Genomic DNA, 23,233 nt, shown 5'->3' on the forward strand with positions numbered 1-23,233 from the left:
ATGAGCTGCTGCCAGCCCGGCGGCGCTGAGCTGGGAGGTCGGGATGCGCCCTGAGCCCCCTCTGGGCTGGCAGGGACCTCTCTCGGCTCGGCCTGGGCTGTTTCTATTTTAAAATAATGTTAAAAAAAGCTCATCCAGGCACCTCACAGAGCCAGTCCCCAGTGCCCAGGAGAGACCTGAGCTGTGAGTGCTGCGCTTAAAATACAGAAGGTGGGAAAGCTGAGACAAGCGCGGGATCGTTCTGGTGATGGATTTTATAGCAGCTCAGAGGGGGTTTAAGGTGCCCTGGATCCCAGAATGGGCCACGCTGGAAGGGATCCAGGGGCTCATCTCCAGCAGGGCCAGAGCTCAGGGCTAGGGCTGTGTCCAGGCACCTCTGGAACACCCCAGGAGGAGACCCCAGCCCCTCTGTGGTCCCTGCCCAGGGCAGGAGCTCTGCCTGCTGTGCAGGGCTTGCTGGGGTTCCCCACTCTGAGCCACGTGTTTCCCTTGCCCTCACACGGGGTTAAAGCTGTCCCTGGTCCCAGGGAGCCACCAGTGTTTCCACAGGGAGTGGAACTGAATGACTGGGAGCTCTGGGGACACAGGAGCAGCCAGAGCTCCAGGTTTGGGATGTCTCAGGGATGCTGCAGGAGGACAGGAACCCTCCTTGGGGGCAGGTGAAACACCTGGGTGGGTCCCACTGCTCCCAGGGAGGGCTGGCCTGCTGGGGGCTTTCTCTTTGCTGTGTGAATCTAAACTGGTTGTGGAGCAAAACGTCTCTGTTGGTCAGGAGTGAGAAGTTTTCATTTTGTTCTGGCTCAGTTTTTGCTTTTTGAATCACAGGCAGATGAGGGCAAACACTGTTTTGAAATGATGAGTTGCAAGGTTTTGTTCTGACTCTTTGAGTCTCTGCTTGTGCACCCTCTGGGCAGGTTGATTCATTTGGCGTCCTCTCCATTCACTGAGGAATTCTCTCACCTCAAAACAGTTTCTTGGATTATTTTGTTCTTTTTGCTGAGCCTCTTGCAGCCCTGGTTTTGCTCCTCCTGCGGTTCAGTTTGCAGCTTTGGTTGCACACCCTTGGGACAGCTCAATCCTGAATTTGAGGTCACAAATCTCCGTTATCGCCAGGGCTGTTCCTGTGGAGGGATGGGGCAGAGGTGCCCCTTGGCAGCTGTTGGTGATGCTGGGAGCCCCCACGGGCTTGTTTTACCCTGGGAGTGCCGAGTCCTGCTCCTGATGCTGCAGCAGCCTCTCTGTGCCTTCATCAGCTGGGGCACAGCACATCCCAGAGCCAAGGGCAGTGCTGGGACCCTGCTGCTGATATTTTGGATTTTTTCCTTTCTTTCAGTGGAGCCTTTATCTCCAAAACTCCCCAACAAAGGCGGTTGCACTTTGGAGCCGTTGTTGTTTGTTTTCACTCTCGGGTTTATTTTTTGGCGTTCACAGATCCTTCACCTCCCGAGCCCAGCCTTAAGCTGTGCTGTAACGCAGGTAATCCTGGGGTTGGGATTTGGGAAATCCCATTGAATAACGCCTTGGCAGCGACACCCAGGGCTGGCATGGAGGGCTCCGAATGGGGCTGACTCGTCTTAGGCTGTTCTGAGCCCCCTGCGGGTTTCCTGCTCCCATCCCGGGGCCGGGAGGGGCCGGCGATGAAACCGCGGGTGCTGAGCGGGCACAGCGCTGCCTCTGTGGGCTGGGGCTGGGCCTGAGCTTCTCCTCTGCTCCCTGCGGGTCCCACAGCAGGGTCAGCCCTGCCCTGCCGGGGATCTGGGGCTTGCTGGGTGCTGTTGCTTGGGGTTACGGGATGCTGGGTGATGCTGCTGGCACAGGGGAGCAGGCAGCCAGCCCTGGGTGTGACACCGGTGCTGCTGGCATGGGGGAGCACACAGCCAGCCCTGGGTGTAAACCCCTGCTGCTGGAACGGGGGAGCACACAGCCAGCCCTGGGCGTGACACCCGTGCTGCTGTGCCCCTGTTGTGTCACGTTCTGTGAGTGCTGTTTGACACTCGGAGCACTCCGAAACCGCTTTGCACGTTAGGTGCTTTCCCTGGCCCGCGGTGGGAGCCTCTCCTGCAGCCCAGCTCTCAGAGACAGAGAGCGCTGATCTCTGGCTCGGGGGCAGCTCTGCAGTTGGGGCTCTCTGAGAGCTCCCCCAGTTCTCACATTTCTGCTGTACATGAGGCGTTGCAGTTCAGAAAGGCGGCGTGGGCAAGGCTTGCTCCTGTTCTTTCTCCCAAGGCTGGTACCTCTCCTCTTCCCAAAACACCATTTCTGTCCCACTCATAACTCAGGATTTGTTTCCTCCTGTGAGCAGTGGGATGTCCCATGTCATTCCTGCCCTTCAGTACCATTATCCTGCAGGCACAGGCACTTTCGTTATTGCAGAAGTGGATTTTCTTCTTATGCCAGGAGTTTTATCTTCTGCTTTGAGATGAAATCACTGCCTCAGGAGCTCTTGGGGAGCGATTCTCCATGTTCCTCCTCTGCTGCCTCTGCCTCTGTTGGCTCAGGGAGTGGGGACTCACTGGAGTGAGGGTTCACAGCGCAGCAGTGAACGTCCCTCAGGTCCCTGCTGTGTGTGCTCACCCTCAGTGTCACAGCAGCCTGTGTCCCAGCCCTGTTTGAGCCGGGCTTTGGCTGGCACAGCCTCCTCTGCAGGCACCCTGGGAGGATGTTTGTCACCCTAGCTGCCTCCCGGATCCCCTGGTACCCTGCCTTGCTGTGGTTTGAGCGAGCATCTTATCAGCCTCATCTCCTGCTGCGTGCAGCGCTCTCGCTCGCTGACAAACACTGAGGTGAAGCTTTTCTTGAAAATCGCAGCTTTCTCCCCGCACTGCCCCGTGCCCCACTGCTGCTCCCTCCCTCCCTCGCTTTGGCTTTCTATCTGTGGCTGCTCTGCGAGGTGGAGGGGAGGCAGCAAAACCCTGCAAGCAAACAGCTGAAACCCAAGGTTTTCTTCTGTAATCTAAGAAAAACAGTTTCACTGGCGGAGCAGGCACCAGGCATGTGCTGCTGCACTGCTGGGCCCGGCTGGGTGTCCAGGGCCCGGCTCAGTGTCCAGGGCCCAGCTCGGTGTCCAGGGGCCAGCTCGGTGTCCAGGGCCCGGCTCGGTGTCCAGGGCCCGGCTCAGTGTCCAGGGGCCGGGAATTGTGTCCAGGGGCCGGGCTCAGTGTCCAGGTCCCAGCTCGGTGTCCAGGGCCCGGCTGGGTGTCCAGGGGCCGGGAATTGTGTCCAGGGGCCGGGCTCAGTGTCCAGGTCCCAGCTCGGTGTCCAGGGCCCGGCTGGGTGTCCAGGGGCTGGCTCGGTGTCCAGGGCCCGGCTGGGTTTCCAGGGGCCCGGCTCGGTGTCCAGGGGCCCGGCTCGGTGTCCAGGGCCCGGCTCGGTGTCCAGGGCCCGGCTCGGTGTCCAGGGGCCGGGAACTGTGTCCAGGGGCTGGCTCGGTGTCCACGGCCCAGCTCTGTGTCCGGGGCCCGGCTCGGTGTCCGGGGCCCGGCTCTGTGTCCAGGGCCCAGCTCTGTGTCCAGGGCCCGGCTCGGTGTCCAGGGGCCGGGAACTGTGTCCAGGGACTGGCTCGGTGTCCAGGGCCCAGCTCTGTGTCCAGGGGCCTGGCTCTGTGTCCAGGGGCTGGCTCAGTGTCCACGGCCCGGGTTCGGTGTCCAGGGGCCCGGCTTGATGTCCAGGGCCCGGCTCGGTGTCCAGGGCACATCTCCATGTCCGGGGCCTGGCTCGGTGTCTGGGTCCCGGCTCGGTGTCCGGGCCCCAGCTTGGTGTCCAGGGCACATCTCCATGTCCAGCCCTTCCTCTGCAGTGAGGATCTCCCAGAGCTCCTGTCCTTTCCCCCCAGGGTGAACTGGAGGAGGCAGAGAGCTGAGGTGGAGCTCAGAGGAGTCAATGATCCTCTTTTCTGAGGATCTCACCTTGAAAACAGCTCTGGGTAGGATCCCTTTGCTTTAGACCAAATTATTTTCCTTCTGCAGCATCAGCCCAAGCTCCTGCTTCCTTCAGCGTCATCAAGCTCCTTTTTCTGGTTCCCCTGGTGCCCAAACCCCTCTGGCTGCTGAGCCACATCCTGGCACCCACCCAGGTGAGGGATCTGTGTCCCTGCACCCACTGCCACTGTCCCCAGACTTGTGCAGTGCGCTCAGAGCCGCTCCCCCGGCCCAAGGGCTTTGTTTTTCCTCTCCCGTTTCCTGCCCAGGATGTTCAGCCCCAGAACAATCGGGGCAGGAAAGGGCGTTGTCCCGGCCCGAGGGTACCCGCGGGTTTCCAGGTGCCGCTGGAGCTGCGGGATCCCCTCTGGAAGGTCCTGGGCAGCTCCTTGGCAGATCCTTTCTGTCCGAGGAGATGTTTCTGGGATCTCAAGATCTCAGCTCACTCCGTGTGTACCTGGCCCCGTTCTCCTGCCCTTGGAGCCTTTCCTGGGGTGGTGGAGCCCCCAGGCTCTGGGGATTGCTCTGCTGGGGGGTGAGAGGGGTCCTGCAAGGGGGTCTGATCCTCTCCACTGCTTCATTTGGCTCTTTGAGCTCTTCCCTCTGGTCCTGGGCTCCACCACTGCAGATGGAGCTCAGAAGAGTCCCCTGGGTGTTGGAGATGGGGCTCAGGTGGACCCCAACCCAAGAGAAGGGATTGTCCTGGCTGGAAAGGCAGCTCTGTGCCCTGTCCCAGCCCTGCAGAGCTGCTGGTGTCACCTTGGCTCCCGAGGGACCTTCTGCTCCTGGGCATGGAGCACATCCTGAGCATATCCTGAGCACCAGGAAAGCCCTGGAAAGGTCCCAGGGTGTGGAGGCAAGTGGGGAACCCCAGCGGGTCCCAGCTGAGTGGAAAGTCCTTGTCAGGGAGCTGTGATGCCCCAAGGCTTTCCCGTGACCTCTGGTGGCTTCACAGCTCAGCAGCAAAAGATGGGTTTTGTTGATAATTCTTTCTCATACTGTTTCAAAACTTTTTTTTTTTTTTTCATTTTTACAAATTGTTTGTCTCAAGCAGGACAAGGGATAATCTAAACCCGGTGGTTAGCAGGTTCCCACTTCCCACCACAGGGTAAATGTTTACTCGGTTGGTGTTAATTAACAGAAATATTTAATTTGTCTGCTCACCTTTGTGTCCCACAGAGACGAATGAAGCCTCTTAACTGAGCAATCCTGGCTGAAAATTCCCCAAGGGTCTGGCACCCATGCAAGGACAGCTTCACAGATAATCTTGTGATACTTCCCAAGCTGAGCTTTGGTGTGCTGGGCCTTCTCTCACTCACTTTAAAAAGTGGTTTTTAAGAAAGTAATTTGTTAGAGATTCATTATAATAACTAATAATTTAAAAAAATAAATATTTTATCCTAATTAATTATTATAAATTGCCCTTTAGGATGCTCACACCTTCAGAGGGAATGGGTTCAACCTAGCCCTGAGCCCTGATATTGGGAATTGTTGGGCGTCTGCTGGCAATGGGGCAAAACCTTGGGGCAGGTGGGTTTCTCTGAGGACTTGGGGCTCTTAAACCCAGGTGCTGTCCCTGCTGTGTGGAGAGGGCTGGGCCATCACTGGAGTGGTGCCACGTGGAGCTGCTCAACACCCTCACAAAAAGCAAAGCATTTTCCAAAGCCTTGACCTCAGCACTTGTTTTTCTTGGTGTTAAGATGCTTAACAGGGCTCCTGAAAGTCAGATTGTGTTCTGCAGAGCTGTCCCCTGTCACTGTGCTCAGCGTGGGTGGCAAGGAGGGGACAGCAGGGAAGTTTCTGCTCCGTTGTGGTGGCCGAAGCCAGGCCTTTCCCACGGGAAGTGCTTCCATAAGCACTGCCCTGGGAGGAGGCTCAGGCTCCCGTGTGGTCCATGGCACAGCAGGAAGAGTGCGTTCTGTGGTTTGGCAGTGACAGCAATATCAGGGTGGGTTTTATCTCTCATTCCCTCCCGTTGTGTGCCAAGGCAGGCAGGAAGGGATGCTGGGGTTGGTGCGGGGTGAGAAGCCCGTTCCCCCCGAGGACTGAGCTGGGTTTTGAGCTGGCTGGTGCAGGGGTGTCTGTGAGTCACCCTGGGCTCTTACTCACTGCCTTTCTCCTGCCTCCAGCCTGGCCGAGGGCTGGGCTCCATCTCCGCACTGCCTTGTGGCACCGCGGCGCTCCTCGGTGCTCCTGGCCCTGGGCACAGGTAAAGGATCTGCTGCAGGGCCCAACTCAGCTCTGGCAGCGAGGAGGAGCCCAGCAGCCCCTCTGGGGTGAGGGGAGTGTGGGTACTGGGCAGGTCAGGGGTGCTTGGGGTGTTTGCTGTCACCTCCGGGGAGCTGCTGGTGGCTCCTCTCTGGGGCAGGGCTGGAGGTGTCTCCCTGCGCCCCCAGGGAGCTCCAGCAGCCAGGCTCAGCCTTCCTGAGCCCTTCCAGGGAGCTGCTGGCAAGGGAGGCTGGGTGGAGATGGCCGTGCTGGGGACATGGGGCAGGGAGGGCTCCGGAGCCTCTGCCAGGTCACAGTGGCTCTGGGACAGGCTGGGTGGGGCTGTGGTGGGCACAGCCGCTGCTGGGTGCTGGCCCCAAATCCTGGCCAAATGGGCAGAGAATTGAGTGTTTTGGCTTCTCTGGGAATGATGTGGCTGTGTGGCATGGGTGCTGTCCAGCTCAAAGCAAGGGCTGCCTTGCAGGTGGTTTTGTAGCATTGGCAGCTTTTATTTCTCCTTGCTCGATTATTTTTGTGCATTTGTGTTGCTTCTAAACAAGAGGCAGAGAATGTGTGGGTGGACCCATCTCTGTGCCTTGGGAGAGGGGTACAGCTGCCTCAGGGTCCCTCTGGGCTGCAGGGCAAGAGGGAATGGCCACCTGGGCACCTCTGATTGCTCAGATCAGTAACATCCCCCAGACTGCTCCTGGTGTCCCAGACACAATGTGGGTTGGCTGGGATAAACATTCCTGGGCAGCACAGGCTCTGCAAGCCAAGGGCCCCAGAGCAGGGGTGGGATGTGGCAGGGCTGCAGGCACAATTTCACAATGTCCTCTGTGCTGGGCTCACATCCCCTCGGTGTTTTCCACCGTTGCCTCAAGGGCACGTGGAATTTCCTTCACGGTGGCCGTGTGACAGCAAGGGGACAGGTCTGGGGCCTTCCCTGCCACTTGGGGTGGGTTTGTGACCGTGGCCAGTGACCACTGGAGCCACCGAGGGCAACCCTTTATTAACTTTCCTCCTTCTTTCTCCCTCAATGCAGGAGATGAGTTAAAATGCAGCACACCACGTGCACGGAGGACAGGATCCACCACGCGCTGGAGCGGTGCCTGCACGGGCTGGGCAGGGACGCTGTGGCCAGCAGATGGGCTGGTAGGTGAACCTTAACCATGGCCTTCCCTCTCTGGGGTCCCCTGGGCTCCTGCTGGGGTGTCTGAGCCAGGGCTCTGGGTCACAGGAGCTGCTGGTGCTGTCCCTGCTGGGGTCTCACCCAGGGCTCTCTCTGGGTCACAGGGAGCTGCTGGAGGCCTTTCCCCTGCCAGTGGTCAGTCAGAGGTGGCATCCAGCCTGGCCAGTGCTCCTGGGCATTTTGCTGGAACAGGAGGGTGTTCCAGGGCCCTGAACAGGTCTGGCCATGTAAGGATGAGCAGGGCAGTGGTGTGGGGTGTCAGCTGTCCCTGAGTGAGCTGGGCAGAGGACAGGGCTTTGTCCAGCCCAGAAACAGCTCCTCTGTGCAATCAGCCAGCTCTGCCGGTGCTGCTGCCCCCAGGGCAGGGCTGTGATTGTGCTGCATTGTCACACACAGCACGGGGATGTTGTTATCAACATAGGGATGTTGTTATCAGCCCAGCCCTGGCTCAGATACTGTGCTGGTGGTGCCCATAAAGAGCTGAGCCTTGCTCAGGGGGCTGTGAAGTGATTTGGGCTGGTGTGGTGAGGGCAGAGCAGCAACAAGCAGAAATAATTCCTGAAAGTCATTCTGACCTTTCTGCCTCGTAGCTGTCCGTGAGCTGTGATTAAATCACTGCCAAACCCTCTCGTGGATGAAATCTGGGGAATCAGATTCTGATTCCTTCTTGTCTGTGAAGTTCTTTCAACCCTTTCTACTTTTCTTTTCCCCTACAAGACCAACAAAGAGGTGCAGACAGGATCCTACCTGCTGCCTGCTGCCAGAGGAATCCCTGTGCCACCTCTCACAGCCACTGGATCCTTGCCACTTCCATGCTGCAGCATCACCTGGGGCTGGATTGGGGTAGTTCTGCACAAGATTCCTGTGTCCTCGTCTTTCCCCTGCTCTGGGAGGCAGGCCCTGCAGTGTGACCCACATTGTGGTTCCTGGAAGCGCAGCCTCTTGCTTGGCACGGTGACAGAGCATGGCCAGAGCAGCCCTGTGTGCCCCCAGAGCAGGGCAGTGTGTGCCCATGGAGCAGGGCAGTGTGTGCCCATGGAACAGGGCAGTGTGTGCCCATGGAGCAGGGCAGTGTGCCCATGGAGCAGGGCAGTGTGTGCCCATGGAGCAGGGCAGTGTGTGCCCATGGATCAGGGCAGTGTGTGCCCCCAGAGCAGGGCAGTGTGTGCCCATGGAGCAGGGCAGTGTTTGCCCCCAGAGCAGGGCAGTGTGTGCCCCCAGAGCAGGGCAGTGTGTGCCCATGGAACAGGGCAGTGTGTGCCCATGGAGCAGGGCAGTGTGTGCCCATGGATCAGGGCAGTGTGTGCCCCCAGAGCAGGGCAGTGTGTGCCCATGGAGCCGGGCAGTGTGTGCCCATGGAGCCGGGCAGTGTGCCCATGGATCAGGGCAGTGTGTGCCCTGGAGCAGGGCAGTGTGTGCCCATGGAGCAGGGCAGTGTGTGCCCCCAAAGCAGGGCAGTGTGTGCCCCCAAAGCAGGGCAGAGTGTGCCCATGGAGCAGGGCAGAGTGTGCCCATGGAGCAGGGCAGTGTGTGCCCATGGAGCAGGGCAGTGTGTGCCCATGGATCAGGGCAGTGTGCCCATGGATCAGGGCAGTGTGCCCATGGATCAGGGCAGTGTGTGCCCATGGAGCAGGGCAGTGTGCCCATGGAGCAGGGCAGTGTGTGCCCATGAATCAGGGCAGTGTGTGCCCATGGATCAGGGCAGTGTGTGCCCCCAGAGCAGGGCAGTGTGTGCACCCAGAGCAGGGTGGTGTGTGCCCATGGAGCAGGGCAGTGTGTGCCCATAGAGCAGGGCAGTGTTTGCCCATGTAGCAGGGCAGTGTGTGCACCCAAAGCAGGGCAGAGTGTGCCCATGGAGCGGGGCAGTGTGTGCCCATGAATCAGGGTAGTGTTTGCCCATGGAGCAGGGCAGTGTGTGCCCCCGGAGCAGAGCAGTGTGTGCCCATGGAGCATGGCCGTGTGTGCCCATGGAGCAGGGCAGTGTGTGCCCATGGAGCAGGGCAGTGTGTGCCCCCAAAGCAGGGCAGTGTGTGCCCATGGAGCAGGGCAGTGTGTGCCCCCGGAGCGGGGCAGTGTGTGCCCATGGAGCAGGGCAGTGTGTGCCCATGGAGCAGGGCAGTGTGTGCCCCCAGAGCAGGGCAGTGTGTGCACCCAAAGCAGGGCAGTGTGTGCCCATGGAGCGGGGCAGTGTGTGCCCCCAGAGCAGGGCAGTGCCCAGAGCCCACCTCTGCTGTGATTACATCAATCAGCTCCCGTGTCACTCACAGCTCCCACCCCAGTCCCTCCCCTCCGTTGTTTCTGCAGCTCATCAGCAAAGCCGGGCAGAGCTTGGGGCTGGGGGCTGTGCTGGGGGCCGCCGTGCTGACCCCCCTTGAATCCCACCCCAGTGATGTCCCCTGGCTCCCAGGCCCTTCCTGTGCCTCTCCTGGCCTTTGCAGAAGGAGCTGACTTTCCTGGGAGAATTTTGGACATTTTACACCTCAGAAACTTCCCTCTCATCCTTCCTGCTCTGCCAGGAACCTGCAGCATGCCCTGGATGGCTGTTGGTGGTTCTGCTGTGCCCCAGCCCTGGTGCTGCTGCTTGGGGACCCCCAGGACCCCCCAGATCCCTCCCAAGGGGCTGCCTGTCCCTGTCCCTGCTGGGGACCCCCCAGATCCCTCCTGGGGCTGCCCCTCCCTGTCCCTGCTGCCCCCGAGGAGCTGCTGTCCCGTCCCAGCATGCAGGGCTGAAGGGTTTGGTCCCTGCTGGCAGGAAGGGTTCAGGGGAAGCAGAGAGCAGAGCCCTCAGCCCAGAGCTGTCCCCTGTTGCCTTCCAGAGCCAGGCCAGAGATGCTGTCACATCCTTCCCCAAGCTACAAATGACAGTTTCATTATTGCTGTCCTGTCCAGGCCATAGTTTGTGGCAGGGTTGTTCCTCACAAGTCAGTGAATCCTTTCATCTTGCTCTTGGCTGGGCTGGAACCTTCACCTTCCTCATTTCTCACTTCTATTTCCCACTTCCTTTGCTTTCCCCTCTTTTTTTTACCCTTTCCATGCACCAAAATAACACACATCATGTCATAGCTTTCTGGCTGAGATCTTGCTGAATTTTGTAAATCACTTAAAGCTTTATTTTTCTGTGCTAACTTTCGCACAAGCTTGCTCCAGAGAGGGTGACTAATTGTTTCCAACACGTTGTTCCCCCTGAGTAAGGGATGAGGAGCTGAGGGCTGTGAAGTCAGCAAGGAGAGTTGTGAAGCTTTGGCCATCCCAGATTTACAGCCTGGATGAGCCTGTGGATGGTGTGAACAGAAGATCTTTCTGCAGAACTTACTGCAGAAACCAAGTCAAAATGAATCGTGTGTGACTCATGAAAATCCCTGTTAGAAAAGTCCTTGGGAGCAAAACCTTTTCCTTGTGGAGGAACCTCTTCCCGGCTGGCCTTGCTTTGTGCTGCAGGAGACACCATGGTCAAATTAGAGTGTGAAGAGCAAGAAAAATGTTTGATTGCTTGCTGGTGAGCAGAAAAAAAAAAAAAACAAACAAAAAAAAAAAAGGAGTTTTTGGTGAAGCAGAGCCCTGGCCTTGGCTCTGGTGGTGCCGGGGACCTGGCAGATTTTACCCTTTGATGATTTCTCCTGGTTTGTACTGGGTTTTCCTGTGGAAATCTCCGCCCAGGCTGGGTGGCAGTGCCAAGGGGTGCCCTGTGCTGGACATTCATGTCCACCTCCTGTGTCTCAGCAGCTGCAGGCTGCCTTGCTGCCCTCCCCAAGGGGTGCTGGGGCTGTGCCAGTGCTTGGGCACCTCCCTGACCCAGCTGCCCCGAGCTGGCCCTTCCTTGGGGCAGTCCCCAGAAGAAACCACCTCCCTCTGATGAGGAGATGGTGCCAGTGGCTCTGGGGGAGGAGGAAGCTGAGCCTTCTGCTTTCCCCCCACGCCGTGGGTGTCACTTGTGATGGCACCAGGGCCTGTGCCCAGCACCGTGGGTGAGGGCAGCTCGGGGAGTGCCATTTCTGCTTTGGTGCTTCTGGATTTCCAACCTGCCCAGTGCCCGCTCTGAGGGGAAATGCCACCCCCTGGGCCAGGAAGGAGCTGCTCCGGGAGGCGGGGAAGGAAGAGGGCACTCGGGGCACTTCTCAGAACAGAAATGGCAAAGACTCATCCTCCCGAGGCCGCCCACGGCGCTGCTGTGTGCTGTGCCCTTTCTTGGCACTGCCGTGTGCCCACTCTTGGCACTGTCGTGTGCCGTGCCTGCCGTGTGCCTTTTGGCATTGCCATGTGCCTCGGACATTGCCATGTGCCGTGCCCACTCTTGGCACTGCTGTGTGCCACTTGGCACTGCCATGTGCAGTGCCCGCTCTCGGTGCTGCCATGTGCCGTGCCTGCTCTGGGCATTGCTGTGTGCCCTGGACTAAGCCTGGCTTAGTTCTGCCTTTGCCCCAGCCCCAGGTGGGGATGGGGTGTGCCCTGGGCTGCCTGTGCTGCTGGCTGGGGCCGGGAGTGACCACAGGACTGGGAGTGACCGTGGGGCCGGGAGTGACCGTGGCTCTGGGCTCTGGGAGTGACCACAGGACTGGGAGTGACCGTGACTCCAGGAGTGACCGTGGGGTCATGAGTGACCGTGGGGTCATGAGTGACCGTGGGGTTGGGAGTGACTGTGGCTCTATCCCCACATCTGGGCTGGGAGTGATCATGCCTCTGTGAGTGACCATGGGGCCACGAGTGACCATGGTTCTGTGAATGACCACGGGGCCATGAGTGACCGTGGGACCATGGGTGTGACCACGGGGCCATGAGTGACCGTGGCTCTGGGAGTGACCACAGGGCCGTGAGTGACCACGGGGCCACGAGTGACCATGGTTCTGTGAACGACCACGGGGCCATGAGTGACCATGGTTCTGTGAATGACCACGGGGCCATGAGTGACCATGGTTCTGTGAATGACCACGGGGCCATGAGTGACCGTGGGACCATGGGTGTGACCACGGGGCCATGAGTGACCATGGCTCTGGGAGTGACCACAGGGCCATGAGTGACCGTGGCTGTGGGAGTGACCACGGGGCCATGAGTGACCGTGGCTCTGGGAGTGACCACGGGGCCATGAGTGACCGTGGGACCATGGGTGTGACCACGGGGCCATGAGTGACCGTGGCTCTGGGAGTGATCGTGGCTCTGGGAGTGACCACGGGGCCATGAGTGACCGTGGCTCTGGGAGTGATCGTGGCTCTGGGAGTGACCACGGGGCCATGAGTGACCGTGGCTCTGGGAGTGACCACGGGGCCATGAGTGACCACGGGGCCATGAGTGACCGTGGCTCTGGGAGTGACCACGGGGCCATGAGTGACCACGGGGCCATGAGTGACCATGGCTCTGGGAGTGACCACGGGGCCATGAGTGACCGTGGGACCATGGGTGTCCGTGCCTCTGTCCCCACAGCCGGGCTGTGCCTGAACTGCTGGAGCCTGCAGGAGCTGGTGAGCCGGGACGCTGGTAACTACCTCATCCTGGTGGAGAAGATCCTGGCCAAGACCAAGGAGGTGAGCGGGGGCTGGTGGGGGAGCCGTGGGCTCTGAGGCACCGGCAGCTCCGTGGCTGGCTCAGGATGGGCTTGGGCAAAGCTGTCCGGGGATTGGGGTCGTTACATATTGTTGGGCATCACCGCTGGATGGATTGCACCCCCTGCATTGATTGCACCCCTGCATTGATTCCACCCCTGAATTGATTCCACCCCTGAATTGATTCCAGCCCTGCATTCCACCCCCGGATTCCACCCCTGCATTCCTCCATCCTGCCCAGCTCCCCAGTCTGCCTGCAGTGCCTGGACTGCCTGCTCAGAGCCACTTCCATGGGATTTCAGGCATCAGGAGCCCCAGAGGGTTGGGTGCCTGGCCAGAAGAAGACAGAGCAGGAGGCTCTGCCTGTCCCACTCTGGTTTCTGGGTCTTTGAGGACGGTTTTCCCACAGGGATGAGGGAATCTCCTGGGTGTGGTGATGGGATGGCAGGGCTGGAGTCTCCTGGCACCTCCAGTGACATTTTGGGTGGTGCTGGTGGCCATAGCTCATCCCTGTGCCCTCGGGCTGTTCCCACAGGTGCAGGACAGGTGTGACTACGACCTGGTGACGCCCCTGGCCCTGCTCTTCTACTCGGCCGTGCTCTATGTAAGTGCTGAGGCTGCTGCACCCATCCCAGCCTGGGGCAGGCTCCAAAATCAGGGGGGCTTTGGCTGGACCCTCCCAGCCTGCTCTCATCAGTTCCTCCCAAAAGAAAGGTTCTGTATGAATCCCGAGGGATCAGGATCGAGCAACCGTTGCACAAGCTGAGAGACAATGAGCTTCAGGGGTTTGGAAGCTGTTTTTTTAAGGCTGGGCTAATCAGAAAGGGAGATGGACAATAAAGGGGAATTCTTTTCTTTACCCTTTATAGCTGGGCGAAACACACGGGCAACGTGAATGAAAAGGAGCAGAGCCTTCCCAGGAAATACTGTTTTTTATGATTATTATTCCCAGCACAATGCATCATTATCCCAAGGAAGTCATTGCTGCCAGGTCCTGCACAAGCACAGCCTGTGTGGAATTCATCTGTGCGGCTTGTGGGGCTTAAAAAGGAATTTATATTTAGGCTTGGGCACGTGAGCCCGGCTTGGGGCGGTGGGGAAGGAGCTCCTTGGAGCTGTGCCCGGGGGATCCTGTGCCCTTCCTTGGCAGGAGGTGCGGGGGCACCCTCTGCTCTGCTTCTCCTGCTGCCTCTGCCAGCCCAAACCCTGGAGCAGCACGCGAGGTCTCTCTGCCCTCACCGCTGTCCCGTCCCTGTCCCGCAGGCTCCGCACCTGCCCCCCGGCTCTGAGCTGCTGCTGAAAGCCGCCAGTGTCTACCACGGCTTCCTGACCTGGCCCGTGCCCTACTGCGACACCTCCCGGGAGCTGCTCACCTTCATCAGCAACGAGCTCAAGGCGCCAGGTGAGCACCCCGCCCTGCCCTGGGCTCTGCCAGCTCCAAACACGGCATCAAACCCGGCACCGACCCCAGCCCTGGCAGCTCCAAAACTGGCACCGAACCTACCCCTGCCCCAGCACCAACCCCAGCCCTGCCCCAGTGCCAAATCCAGCACCAACCCCAGCCCTGCCCCAGCACCAACCCCAGCCCTGCCCCAGTGCCAAATCCAGCACCAACCCCAGCCCTGCCCCAGCACCAACCCCAGCTCTGTCCCGCAGGATGGGGCAGGAGAGCTGCTCCAGCCCCAGCCCCTGCTGCCCCACTGCTCGTGTGGGATGGGGACTCCAGAATGGCATTTGCCATCTGCTCCCACCTGTACCAGCCCCCAGGCTGGCACACAGGGCCAGCAGGTCACTGCCACCTCCCCTCCTGCAGGGACAGAGCCCGCTCTGATGCAGGACAGGCTGCTGTGGGCAGCCACAGCCTGGGGCCCCCCAGGACACCGGGTGACATTGGCAGAGCCCTGTCACCCCCTCAGCAGGACAGGAAAGCCTTATGGCATCAGCAGGATCCAGCCCTTATCTCTGCAGGGAGCCACATCCCCCAGCCCAGCAGCCATGGGAGGAACCACCCCGACCCCCACACATCACACAGCCCTGACCCTCCTGCAGGGCCACCAGCCCGGGGTGCAGATCAAAGCCTCTGTGCTCCTGGCAAATATTGACAGCGGCTCATCCTCTGTTCATCTTTGCCCTCATCACAATAAAGAGCTTTGCCCTTGTCCCCACGTCCCTGTGGCCCTGCAGCTCTGAGACAAGGCTGGACACAGCCAGACCCTGCCTGGTGACCATGGCCAGCTGTGCTGGGGGTCAAGCAGCCAGTCCAGAGCTCAGGTTGGGATTTTTTTATCTTTTTGTTCCTTTGGAAGCACCTTTAATCCCCTCCCCAAGCTCCCATCTCACAGGAGCTGCTGCCCTGACAGAGACCCCAGGGTTTGCTGCATTTCCCACCCCCAGGGCCCCCAGAGCACCTTCCCAGTTTGAGGGGTGGGAATACCCCCAGCCGCAGGCACACATCCCCCGCCAGGCCTCCCAAAGCCTGCCCAGGATTAAAGAGGGCTGCAATGTGCTCTGTGTGATAACAGCCCTTCAAAAGGCAGGAAGATCAGGCAAGAAGGCTTTGAGAAATAATTGGAAGAGCTGCTCCACTGGGAACCACGGGACATCCACAAGGAGCCCTTAATTAAGAGGAGCACTGGTGCTGCCCGTGCCCTGCCCAGAGCTGGGTCACAAGGGGTGTCTGGGCAGGACAGAACAATGCAGGGAGTGCCTCAGCCCTGTGCAAATCCCCGTGGAAGAGCGGCCTCGGAGGCCCCAGCCACCCTGAACGGCCCTGCTGCTGTCCCCCCTGTCCCTCACACAAAGGGCAGCCTGGGGGAGCAGCACAGGCTCTGGGGGGGAAGGACCCTCCAGAAACCCAGCCAGGAAATCGTCAGTCATGTGGCTAATTACACTGCTGACAGCCGGGCATGCTCCTTGCACACACCAAACCAGCAGCCTGCCCTGCTCCTGCAGGGGAACGGGCCCACCTTGTGGTACAGCAGCCGGGAGCACCATCCTGAGGGGGGAGCAGGGTCCTGACCCTGGTTAAGCTGGGCTTTGGGATGGACAGTGCGCTGCCAGGCTCGGCAGGCAAGGGGGCAGTGGGACGGGAGCAGCAGGGGACAAACCCGGGGCAGGGCTGGGGCTGGGGCAGGGCTGGGGTTGTTTTCTTTTTCAGGGTGTGTCCCCTGCTGCTCAGCTGCTCTCTGAGTTTTGCCCTTCACACCCTGGCTTCCCTTGCCCCTGCGCTGGTCCCTCACACAGAGGCTGTGCCTTGTCCCCATGGGCACTCTCGGTGCTGCTGTTCTGTTCCTGCTCCAGGCAGGGGCTCTGCCGGCTCAGCAGTGCCCTGGGGCAGAGCAGAGCATCCTGCAGGGCTTCTGTGCCTCACTGCTCTGCTCCTTCCCCAGGGATCACCTTCCAGAGGCTGGTGAGGACGGAGCAGGGGCTGCCTGTGAAGAACTACCAGAGCTCCACGGTGTAAGTGTGGCCATGGACACTGCTGGGGCTCCTTGGGGCATCCCCTGGGGCTGGCACTGCTGCAGCATCTCCAGGGGCTGGGCTGAGCCGTGGGAGGGGTGAGGGGAGCTCCTAGGGCATCTCCAGAGGCTGGGACAGGGTCTGTGAGCTCCCTACCAGTGACCCTGCAGATATGGGGAAGGCAAAGTCCCCTCCCCTGGGAGCTGCACGTGTTGGAGAGCAGTGGGACAGGCTGTGATCCGTGATTTTGGGAGCCACCACCCCAACAGGAGCCAGAGGGAGCCCCTCCCAGCCCTGCAGCTCTGAGAAGGCAGACTCTGATCCTTATTCGGGGCTGAGCCTTTCCCTGCCGCCCTCATCTGCAAGGAGGGAAATGAGCCTGGGAACGGGCCTGGGCTGCCCTTAGAGCTTCTCCTCAGAGCTGCAGCTTCAGGAGGGAGATGTTCAGGGCTCCCTTGTGTCCCGTGGGGGCTGGGCTGGGATGGGGGTGGGATGGGCTCCGGGGATGGGCTCCAGGGCTGGGCTGGGCTGGGCTGGGCTGACTGGGATGGGGATGGGATGGGATGGGATGGGATGGGATGGGGTGGGGTGGGGTGGGGTGGGGTGGGGTGGGGTGGGGTGGGATGGGGTGGGGTGGGGTGGGGTGGGGTGGGATGGGATGGGGATGGGCTCCAGGGCTGGGCTGGGCTGGGCTCCAGGGCTGGGCTGGGCTGGGCTGGGCTGACTGGGATGGGATGGGGATGGGATGGGATGGGATGGGATGGGCTCCAGGGCTGGGCTGGGCTCCAGGGCTGTCTGTGTGCCATACCCCGGCCTGAGCCGTGTCCCTGTCCCCAGGACGGTGCTGCTGCTGAACCACTCGGAGGTGCAGAGTGAGTTCGTGTCCATCGCCCGCAGGCTGAGCTCCAGCGAGCCTGCCCAGCACTCCACGCTGCTGCTGCTGCTCCAGCACCTCTACCAGGCCACCTTCGGCACCCGCTGCGACCTGGACGGGCTGGGCCGGCTGCTCAAGGTGGGCTGGGGGAGCTGCTCTGGGTGGGCAGGGGCAGCACCAGCTGTTCCAGGTGGGCAGGGGCAGTGCCCACCCTGGGCTGCCACAGGAGCAGCTCCACGCAGGGGCTGCTGCATTTGTTTCCTACACAAAGCACCACTGGCTTGGCAAAGGAAAAGAATTTGGGTAACGCTTCTTGCAGGAAAAATGCACGTTTTCCCCTTCTCCGGTTAGACCTGAGGTCTGAAGTGTTTGTGAGGTGTGTGCAGAGGGCTCTCTGCCCTTTCACTCTGCCACTCCTTTCCCATCCCATACTGGAGAGAGGAAAGGCCCCAGATTTGAAAATCAGCAAAACTGTTTGTTTGACCAGAAAAACACTTGAGGGAGAGGCAAAAAACCATGAAGGAACCCCCTGGGGTGTTTTCAAAGTAATTTTTATTTTCATTGGAAGAGTTTGGGGGCACTTGAGGGAGGTGGGGACGGAGGCCCCTGTTATGATGCTGCTCGCTGGAGGGACCCTCTGACCTTGCCGCCGGCTGTGCTCCGCAGTCCAAGCCCCTGGAGGAGCTCTCGGAGCTCTACGCCAGCGCCGCCGATGCTCAGGAGGTGGCGGCCGCCAGCCCCGACCCCGCGCTGGCCCGGGAGCGGCTCCAGGCCGTGCTGCACGACCTCGCCGGGGCCGCCTCCCTCCCTGAAATTGCAGGTGAGCATCCCCACCCTGCCTCCCTCCCTGATATCGCAGGTGAGCATCCCCACCCTGCCTCCTTCCCTGGGGCTTTCTGCCCAGCATCCCCACCCTGCCTCCCTCCCTGATATCTCAGGTGAGCATCCCCACCCTGCCTCCTTCCCTGATATCACAGGTGAGCCTCCCCACCCTGCCTCCCTCCCTGATATCTCAGGTGAGCATCCCCACCCTGCCTCCCTCCCTGATATCTCAGGTGAGCATCCCCACCCTGCCTCCCTCCCTGATATCACAGGTGAGCATCCCCACCCTGCCTCCCTCCCTGATATCTCAGGTGAGCATCCCCACCCTGCCTCCCTCCCTGATATCACAGGTGAGCATCCCTCACCCTGCCTCCCTCCCTGATACTGCAAGTGAGCATCCCCACCCTGCCTCCTTCCCTGATATCACAGGTGAGCATCCCCACCCTGCCTCCCTCCCTGATATCTCAGGTGAGCATCCCCACCCTGCCTCCCTCCCTGATATCACAGGTGAGCATCCCCACCCTGCCTCCTTCCCTGATATCACAGGTGAGCATCCCCACGCTGCCTCCCTTCCCTGATACTGCAGGTGAGCCTCCCCACCCTGCCTCCCTTCCCTGATATCACAGGTGAGCCTCCCCACCCTGCCTCTCCTCCCCGGGGTTTTCTGCAGGCTCAGCCCCTGCAGCAGCCGGGAGCTGCAGAGTTTTGCAGAGTCTCAGCCCAGTGCAAGGATTGCAATAGAAAAGCACCGCCCCAGGTCCTGTTTAATAATCACACCTGAGCCACAAGTGGTGGCATTTAAACAGCAACCAAATGAGTTAGTTGTCCAGCCTTTGAACATTGAGGGGTGAGATGAGAGCGTTAAATCAGAACCTGGCTCTAGCTGTGACATCTGGTGTCTGTGAGGTGTGAAGTGTCCCCGTGTCCTGAGCTGAGGACAGCAGCGTGCCCTGGGCTGCCCAAAGCACACGGGGATGGGCGGGTGGCACCTCCCAAGCCAGGGGAGCTGGCAGGGTGGCCCTGGGGACCCTGCCAACCAGCTGCTGTCCCTTCTCTCTCCGCAGGCGAGGCCCAGCCCCGCAAGCTGCAGCCCTTCCCCATTCCCCCCGCCCGCTGCTACACCTACAGCTGGGACCAGGACAACTTCGGTGAGTCAGGGCCCTGGCCCAGCTCCCAGCTGGGCCCCGGGGCAGTTTTGGAGAAGTGGAAGGTTCCCCTTGTGCGGAGCTGGTGCTTCCCCATTCCTGGAAGGAGCTTGCCAGTTCTTGGGAAGGCTCTGTGCCCTTCCCTGCTGGCCTCAGCGAGGGGGAGCAGAGCTCAGGGCCAGCCCTGACAGGGAGCCAGGGTGGGTCGGGGGGTTTGGTCAGCCTAAGGCTTGGCTTGGCTGCCATTAAACCCGGATCAGACGTGAGGATCTGGTGGAAGCTGTGTGGGAAAAAGCAGAAGCCAAACTGGAGTTTGCCTTTTGAGAACCCAGCCAGAACCTCGAGGAGAGAAACATAATTTTCTTTGCATTACATCTGAGCCCTTACTGGAAATGTAAAACCACTGGGGAGGAGGTTTCCAGTTCCTCGCCTGACACCGGGGTGCAGGAGAGCTTTGGCCAGGGGGAGTGGCAGTGGTGTCTGGGCTCACCACGTTTGCAGGGGCTCTGCTGGAGCCCGTGGCTGACACCTCCTCCCTCCGGTCGCTTTCAGACATCCTCAACGATGTCCTCAGCAAGGAGTGCAGCATTGCCGAGCCCCTGGCCTCGGAGAACGAGGAGGAGGATGAGGACGAAGAGGAGGAGGAGGAGGATGTGGAGACGGACGGCGGCTCCCCGGGGCAGGACTCACTGCTGGCGCCGCTCTGTGCCCTCCCCGGTGACTCCGTGTACTCCGTGCTGGCCGAGGAGGGCTCCAGGCCCCCGCGGGTGTCCCTGTTCGCCTCCCCCAAGGAGTCCATCTCGGAGCTGACCGTGGTCTCTAGGAAGTCCCTCAAGTCCTTCGTGTCCAGCCTCAAGGACTGCATGGACAGCGGCTACGCCGAGGACAGCGACGAGAGCTCCGTGGAGGCGGCGGGCCGGCCCGAGCTGCCCAAGCAGCGGCAGTCGCTGACCAACCGGCTCTACAGACTGCTCAAGAGCAAGGGCCAGCAGCTGGTGCAGCGCCGGGAGTGCCCGGGGCCGTGCTCGCTCCCGCTGCGCCGCGCCGAGAGCCTGTGCGCGCCCCCGGCGCAGCCGCGCGTCCCCGCGCGCTCCCGCCGCGCGCTCTCGCTGCCGCAGCACGGCCCGGCCCGGCACGGCCCCGCCCCGCTCGGGGCCCGGCCCCTGGGGCTGCCCCGCCGCCCCTTCCTCAGCTGCGGCGAGGAGGAGAGCAAGGCGGGCACGCTGCGCGTGGTGGTGTTCGGCTCGGACCGCATCTCGGGCAAGGTGGCCCGCGCCTACAGCCGCCTCAGGTGTGCCCCCGCCCCAGGTGTGCCCCCGCCTCAGGTGTGCCCCTCCCCAGGTGTGCCCCCTCTCCAGGTGTGCCCCTCCCCAGCTGTGCCCCCTCCCCAGCTGTGCCCCCTCCCCAGCTGTGCCCCCGCCCCAGGTGAGCCCCCGCCCCAGGTGTGCCCCTCCCCAGGTATGCCCCTCCCCAGCTGTGCCCCTCCCCAGCTGTGCCCCCGCCCCAGGTGTGCCCCTCCCCAGGTGTGCCCCCGCCCCAGCTGTGCCCCTCCCCAGCTGTGCCCCTCCCCAGCTGTGCCCCTCCCCAGGTGTGCCCCCTCCCCAGGTGTGCCCCCTCCCCAGGTGTGCCCCCTCCCCAGGTGTGCCCCCGCCCCAGGTGAGCCAGGGGGCCGCGGTGTCCGCCCTGCCCGGCCCCTCGGCTCAGCCCAGCCCCTGCTCCTCGCCAGGCTCCAGGAGAGCTCCTGCCCCTCCCTCACACGGTACTTCAGGCTGCAGTTCTTCTACGTGCCCGTCAAGAGGAGCTGCGCGGCTCCATCGACCCCGCAGATGCATCCTCATCATCACCCTCATCCTCATCACCACCCCTCGGCGTCCCCGGGGGAGCCCCCGCCCCGGGCACAGGTGGGTGAGCCCATCCCGGGGGTGCTGTGGGAGCTGGGGCAGGCGGGGGGCCCTGGGGTGACCCCAGTGTCGGTTCCAGGACCCCTCCCCAGCCGGGACAGAGAGCAGCACCAACGACATCTCCCACTACCTCGGCCTGCTGGACCCCTGGTACGAGCGCAACGTGCTGGGGCTGATGAGCCTGCCCATGGGCGTCCTGTGCCAGGTGCGTGTGTGCCAGGGGCAGGCTGAGGTGTGCTCTTTTCCCTGGGAGCTGGGGAGCTGTCTGGAGAACCTTCTGCTGTACCACACGGACATGGGATGGAGGGCGGGCTCCTGGTGGTCAGCAGGAGGTTCCCGTCCCCAGCAGGGTGGGTGGGCAGGTGTGGCTGGAGGTGCCACCTACCCCATCACCCCTCTGACCCGTTGTGCCACCCCAGTGTGCCAAGCCCGAGGCTGAGCCCCAGGAGGATGCCCAGGAGCAGCTGCCCATCCTGGCAGACATGATCCTCTACTACTGCCGCTTCGCCTCGCGCCCTGTGCTGCTGCAGCTCTACCAGACCGAGGTGGGCACGGGGAGAGGAGGGGGGCTCTGGCTGTGCCACCGAGGTGGGCACAGGGAGGAAAGGAGGGGGGCTCTGGCTGTGCCACCGAGGTGGGCACAGGGAAAGGAGGGGGCTCTGGCTGAGCCACGGGCCAGGAGCTGCCTGTGGAGCTCTGGGGTGTGGCACAGCTGCCAGGTGTTGCTGAGGCAGAGCTCTGTCCCCTCTGGGTCCCCTGGCTGTCCCTGGTGCCCTGCCTGATGCTCCTGGCTCAAAACTCAGAGCAGCTCCTGCCCTGACCATGAGCAGTTTTCCAGCCCAGCGCATTTCCCCATGCACAAAGCAGCGCCTGGCACTGCTGCCAGCTTTTCCAGGTCGCTGGAATCTCTCCAGAGCTCTGCTTCCCAAACCAAGCCCCTCCCTGAGGTGACTTCTCCCCACCTCGCTGTGTGCCTGGGGCAGCTGTGGTGGGGAAGGCTGAATTTGGGGTGCAGCCCCTGCTTTGGTGCTGTGCCTGGGAACCAAACAGGGCTTGGTGAGCAGAGCCACACGGGAATTGTGCTCCCAAAGCAGCTCCCAGACCCTGCTGGTGGCTCATTGGGGTTTTTTGCAGTGGAGTTTTAAGTAAAATCGAGGGGTTTGGGTTGTTTGGGGGTCCAGCTAAAGGCAGGCACCACCCCAGGCTGCAGCTGGAAGGTGCTTTGAGAACATGGAAGGATTTTCCCAAACTGACCCATTTCCCAAGGACTGAGAGGGGTGAGGGCTGCTTGGCCGGGCTGGGTCCCCTCACCCCCACGTGTCCCCTCTTGTCCCCTGGCAGCTCACCTTCATCGGGGGCGAGAAGAGGACCGAGGTCTTCATCCACTCCCTGGAGCTGGGGCACTCAGCAGCCACCAGGGCCATCAAGGCCTCAGGTCTGTGACTGCTCCTGCACCCCCAGCTGCCCTGGGGGGCTGAAACCAGGCCAGGGAAGGGAAGGGAAGGGAAGGGAAGGGAAGGGAAGGGAAGGGAAGGGAAGGGAAGGGAAGGGAAGGGAAGGGAAGGGAAGGGAAGGGAAGGGAAGGGAAGGGAAGCCTGGGCTGCAGAGGGGCCTGAGCCAGGCTGAGCAAGGATCCAGACAGGTTTTCACTGCTCTGGGAGAGAACCATCCCAGTTTGTATTCCCTCCAGGAGTGCAACCATGGCAATGCCTGATTGTTTGTGCTGCTCTGAACTCTAGAATGGATTTACAATAAAACACCTCCAAGCCCGTTTCCTTCCTCTCCTCAGCACCTGCCAAATGCAGCTCTTTATCTTTCCTTGTTGTGCTTGCTCTTTGTGCTCTGTCCAGAAGTGTCGCTGATAAAATTTCATTTTTCATCTCCTTGTTTTACTGGGCAAAACCAGGTTTGTGTGTGTGTGCTTGGAGCCTTTCGAGTGTCATTTTTGTGCTTTTATGTCACAAGTTTGTAACGTTGGTGCTGTTGAGAGAGCAGAAGCAGCGGCAGGGACATCTGGCTGCGGTTCCTCGGGCACCCAGCCCGGGATGCTCTGGTGAAATGCAGCTCACACAGACGCCTCATGGCCAGCCCCAGCACTGCACCCGAACGCGTTCCTCAGGGCTTTACCCAGCTGGTTTGGTGTGAGCTCGGCTTGTCCTTCGGAGCAGAGCCCATGAAATCACC

The 23,233-nt window shown here is 61.1% G+C and overlaps 1 protein-coding gene across 1 annotated transcript in view; it reads left to right on the forward strand.

Annotated features, from left to right (window-relative positions):
- The window catches only part of PIK3R5 (phosphoinositide-3-kinase regulatory subunit 5), a 46,641-nt gene that overhangs the window by 16,311 nt on the left and 7,097 nt on the right, over nt 1-23,233 (forward strand). Inside the window, exons 2-14 of the mRNA XM_058038791.1 lie at nt 7,168-7,277; nt 12,730-12,830; nt 13,384-13,452; nt 14,112-14,250; nt 16,238-16,307; nt 17,145-17,319; nt 17,848-18,001; nt 19,068-19,151; nt 19,701-20,439; nt 20,875-21,049; nt 21,129-21,254; nt 21,469-21,594; nt 22,391-22,484. Coding sequence (XP_057894774.1) covers nt 7,181-7,277; nt 12,730-12,830; nt 13,384-13,452; nt 14,112-14,250; nt 16,238-16,307; nt 17,145-17,319; nt 17,848-18,001; nt 19,068-19,151; nt 19,701-20,439; nt 20,875-21,049; nt 21,129-21,254; nt 21,469-21,594; nt 22,391-22,484 — 2,149 coding nt within the window. The 5' untranslated portion in view covers nt 7,168-7,180. The remainder of the gene's footprint in view (nt 1-7,167; nt 7,278-12,729; nt 12,831-13,383; nt 13,453-14,111; nt 14,251-16,237; nt 16,308-17,144; nt 17,320-17,847; nt 18,002-19,067; nt 19,152-19,700; nt 20,440-20,874; nt 21,050-21,128; nt 21,255-21,468; nt 21,595-22,390; nt 22,485-23,233) is intronic.

The sequence above is a fragment of the Melospiza georgiana genome, chromosome 21 (assembly GCF_028018845.1).
Source record: "Melospiza georgiana isolate bMelGeo1 chromosome 21, bMelGeo1.pri, whole genome shotgun sequence".
NCBI lineage: Eukaryota > Metazoa > Chordata > Aves > Passeriformes > Passerellidae > Melospiza > Melospiza georgiana.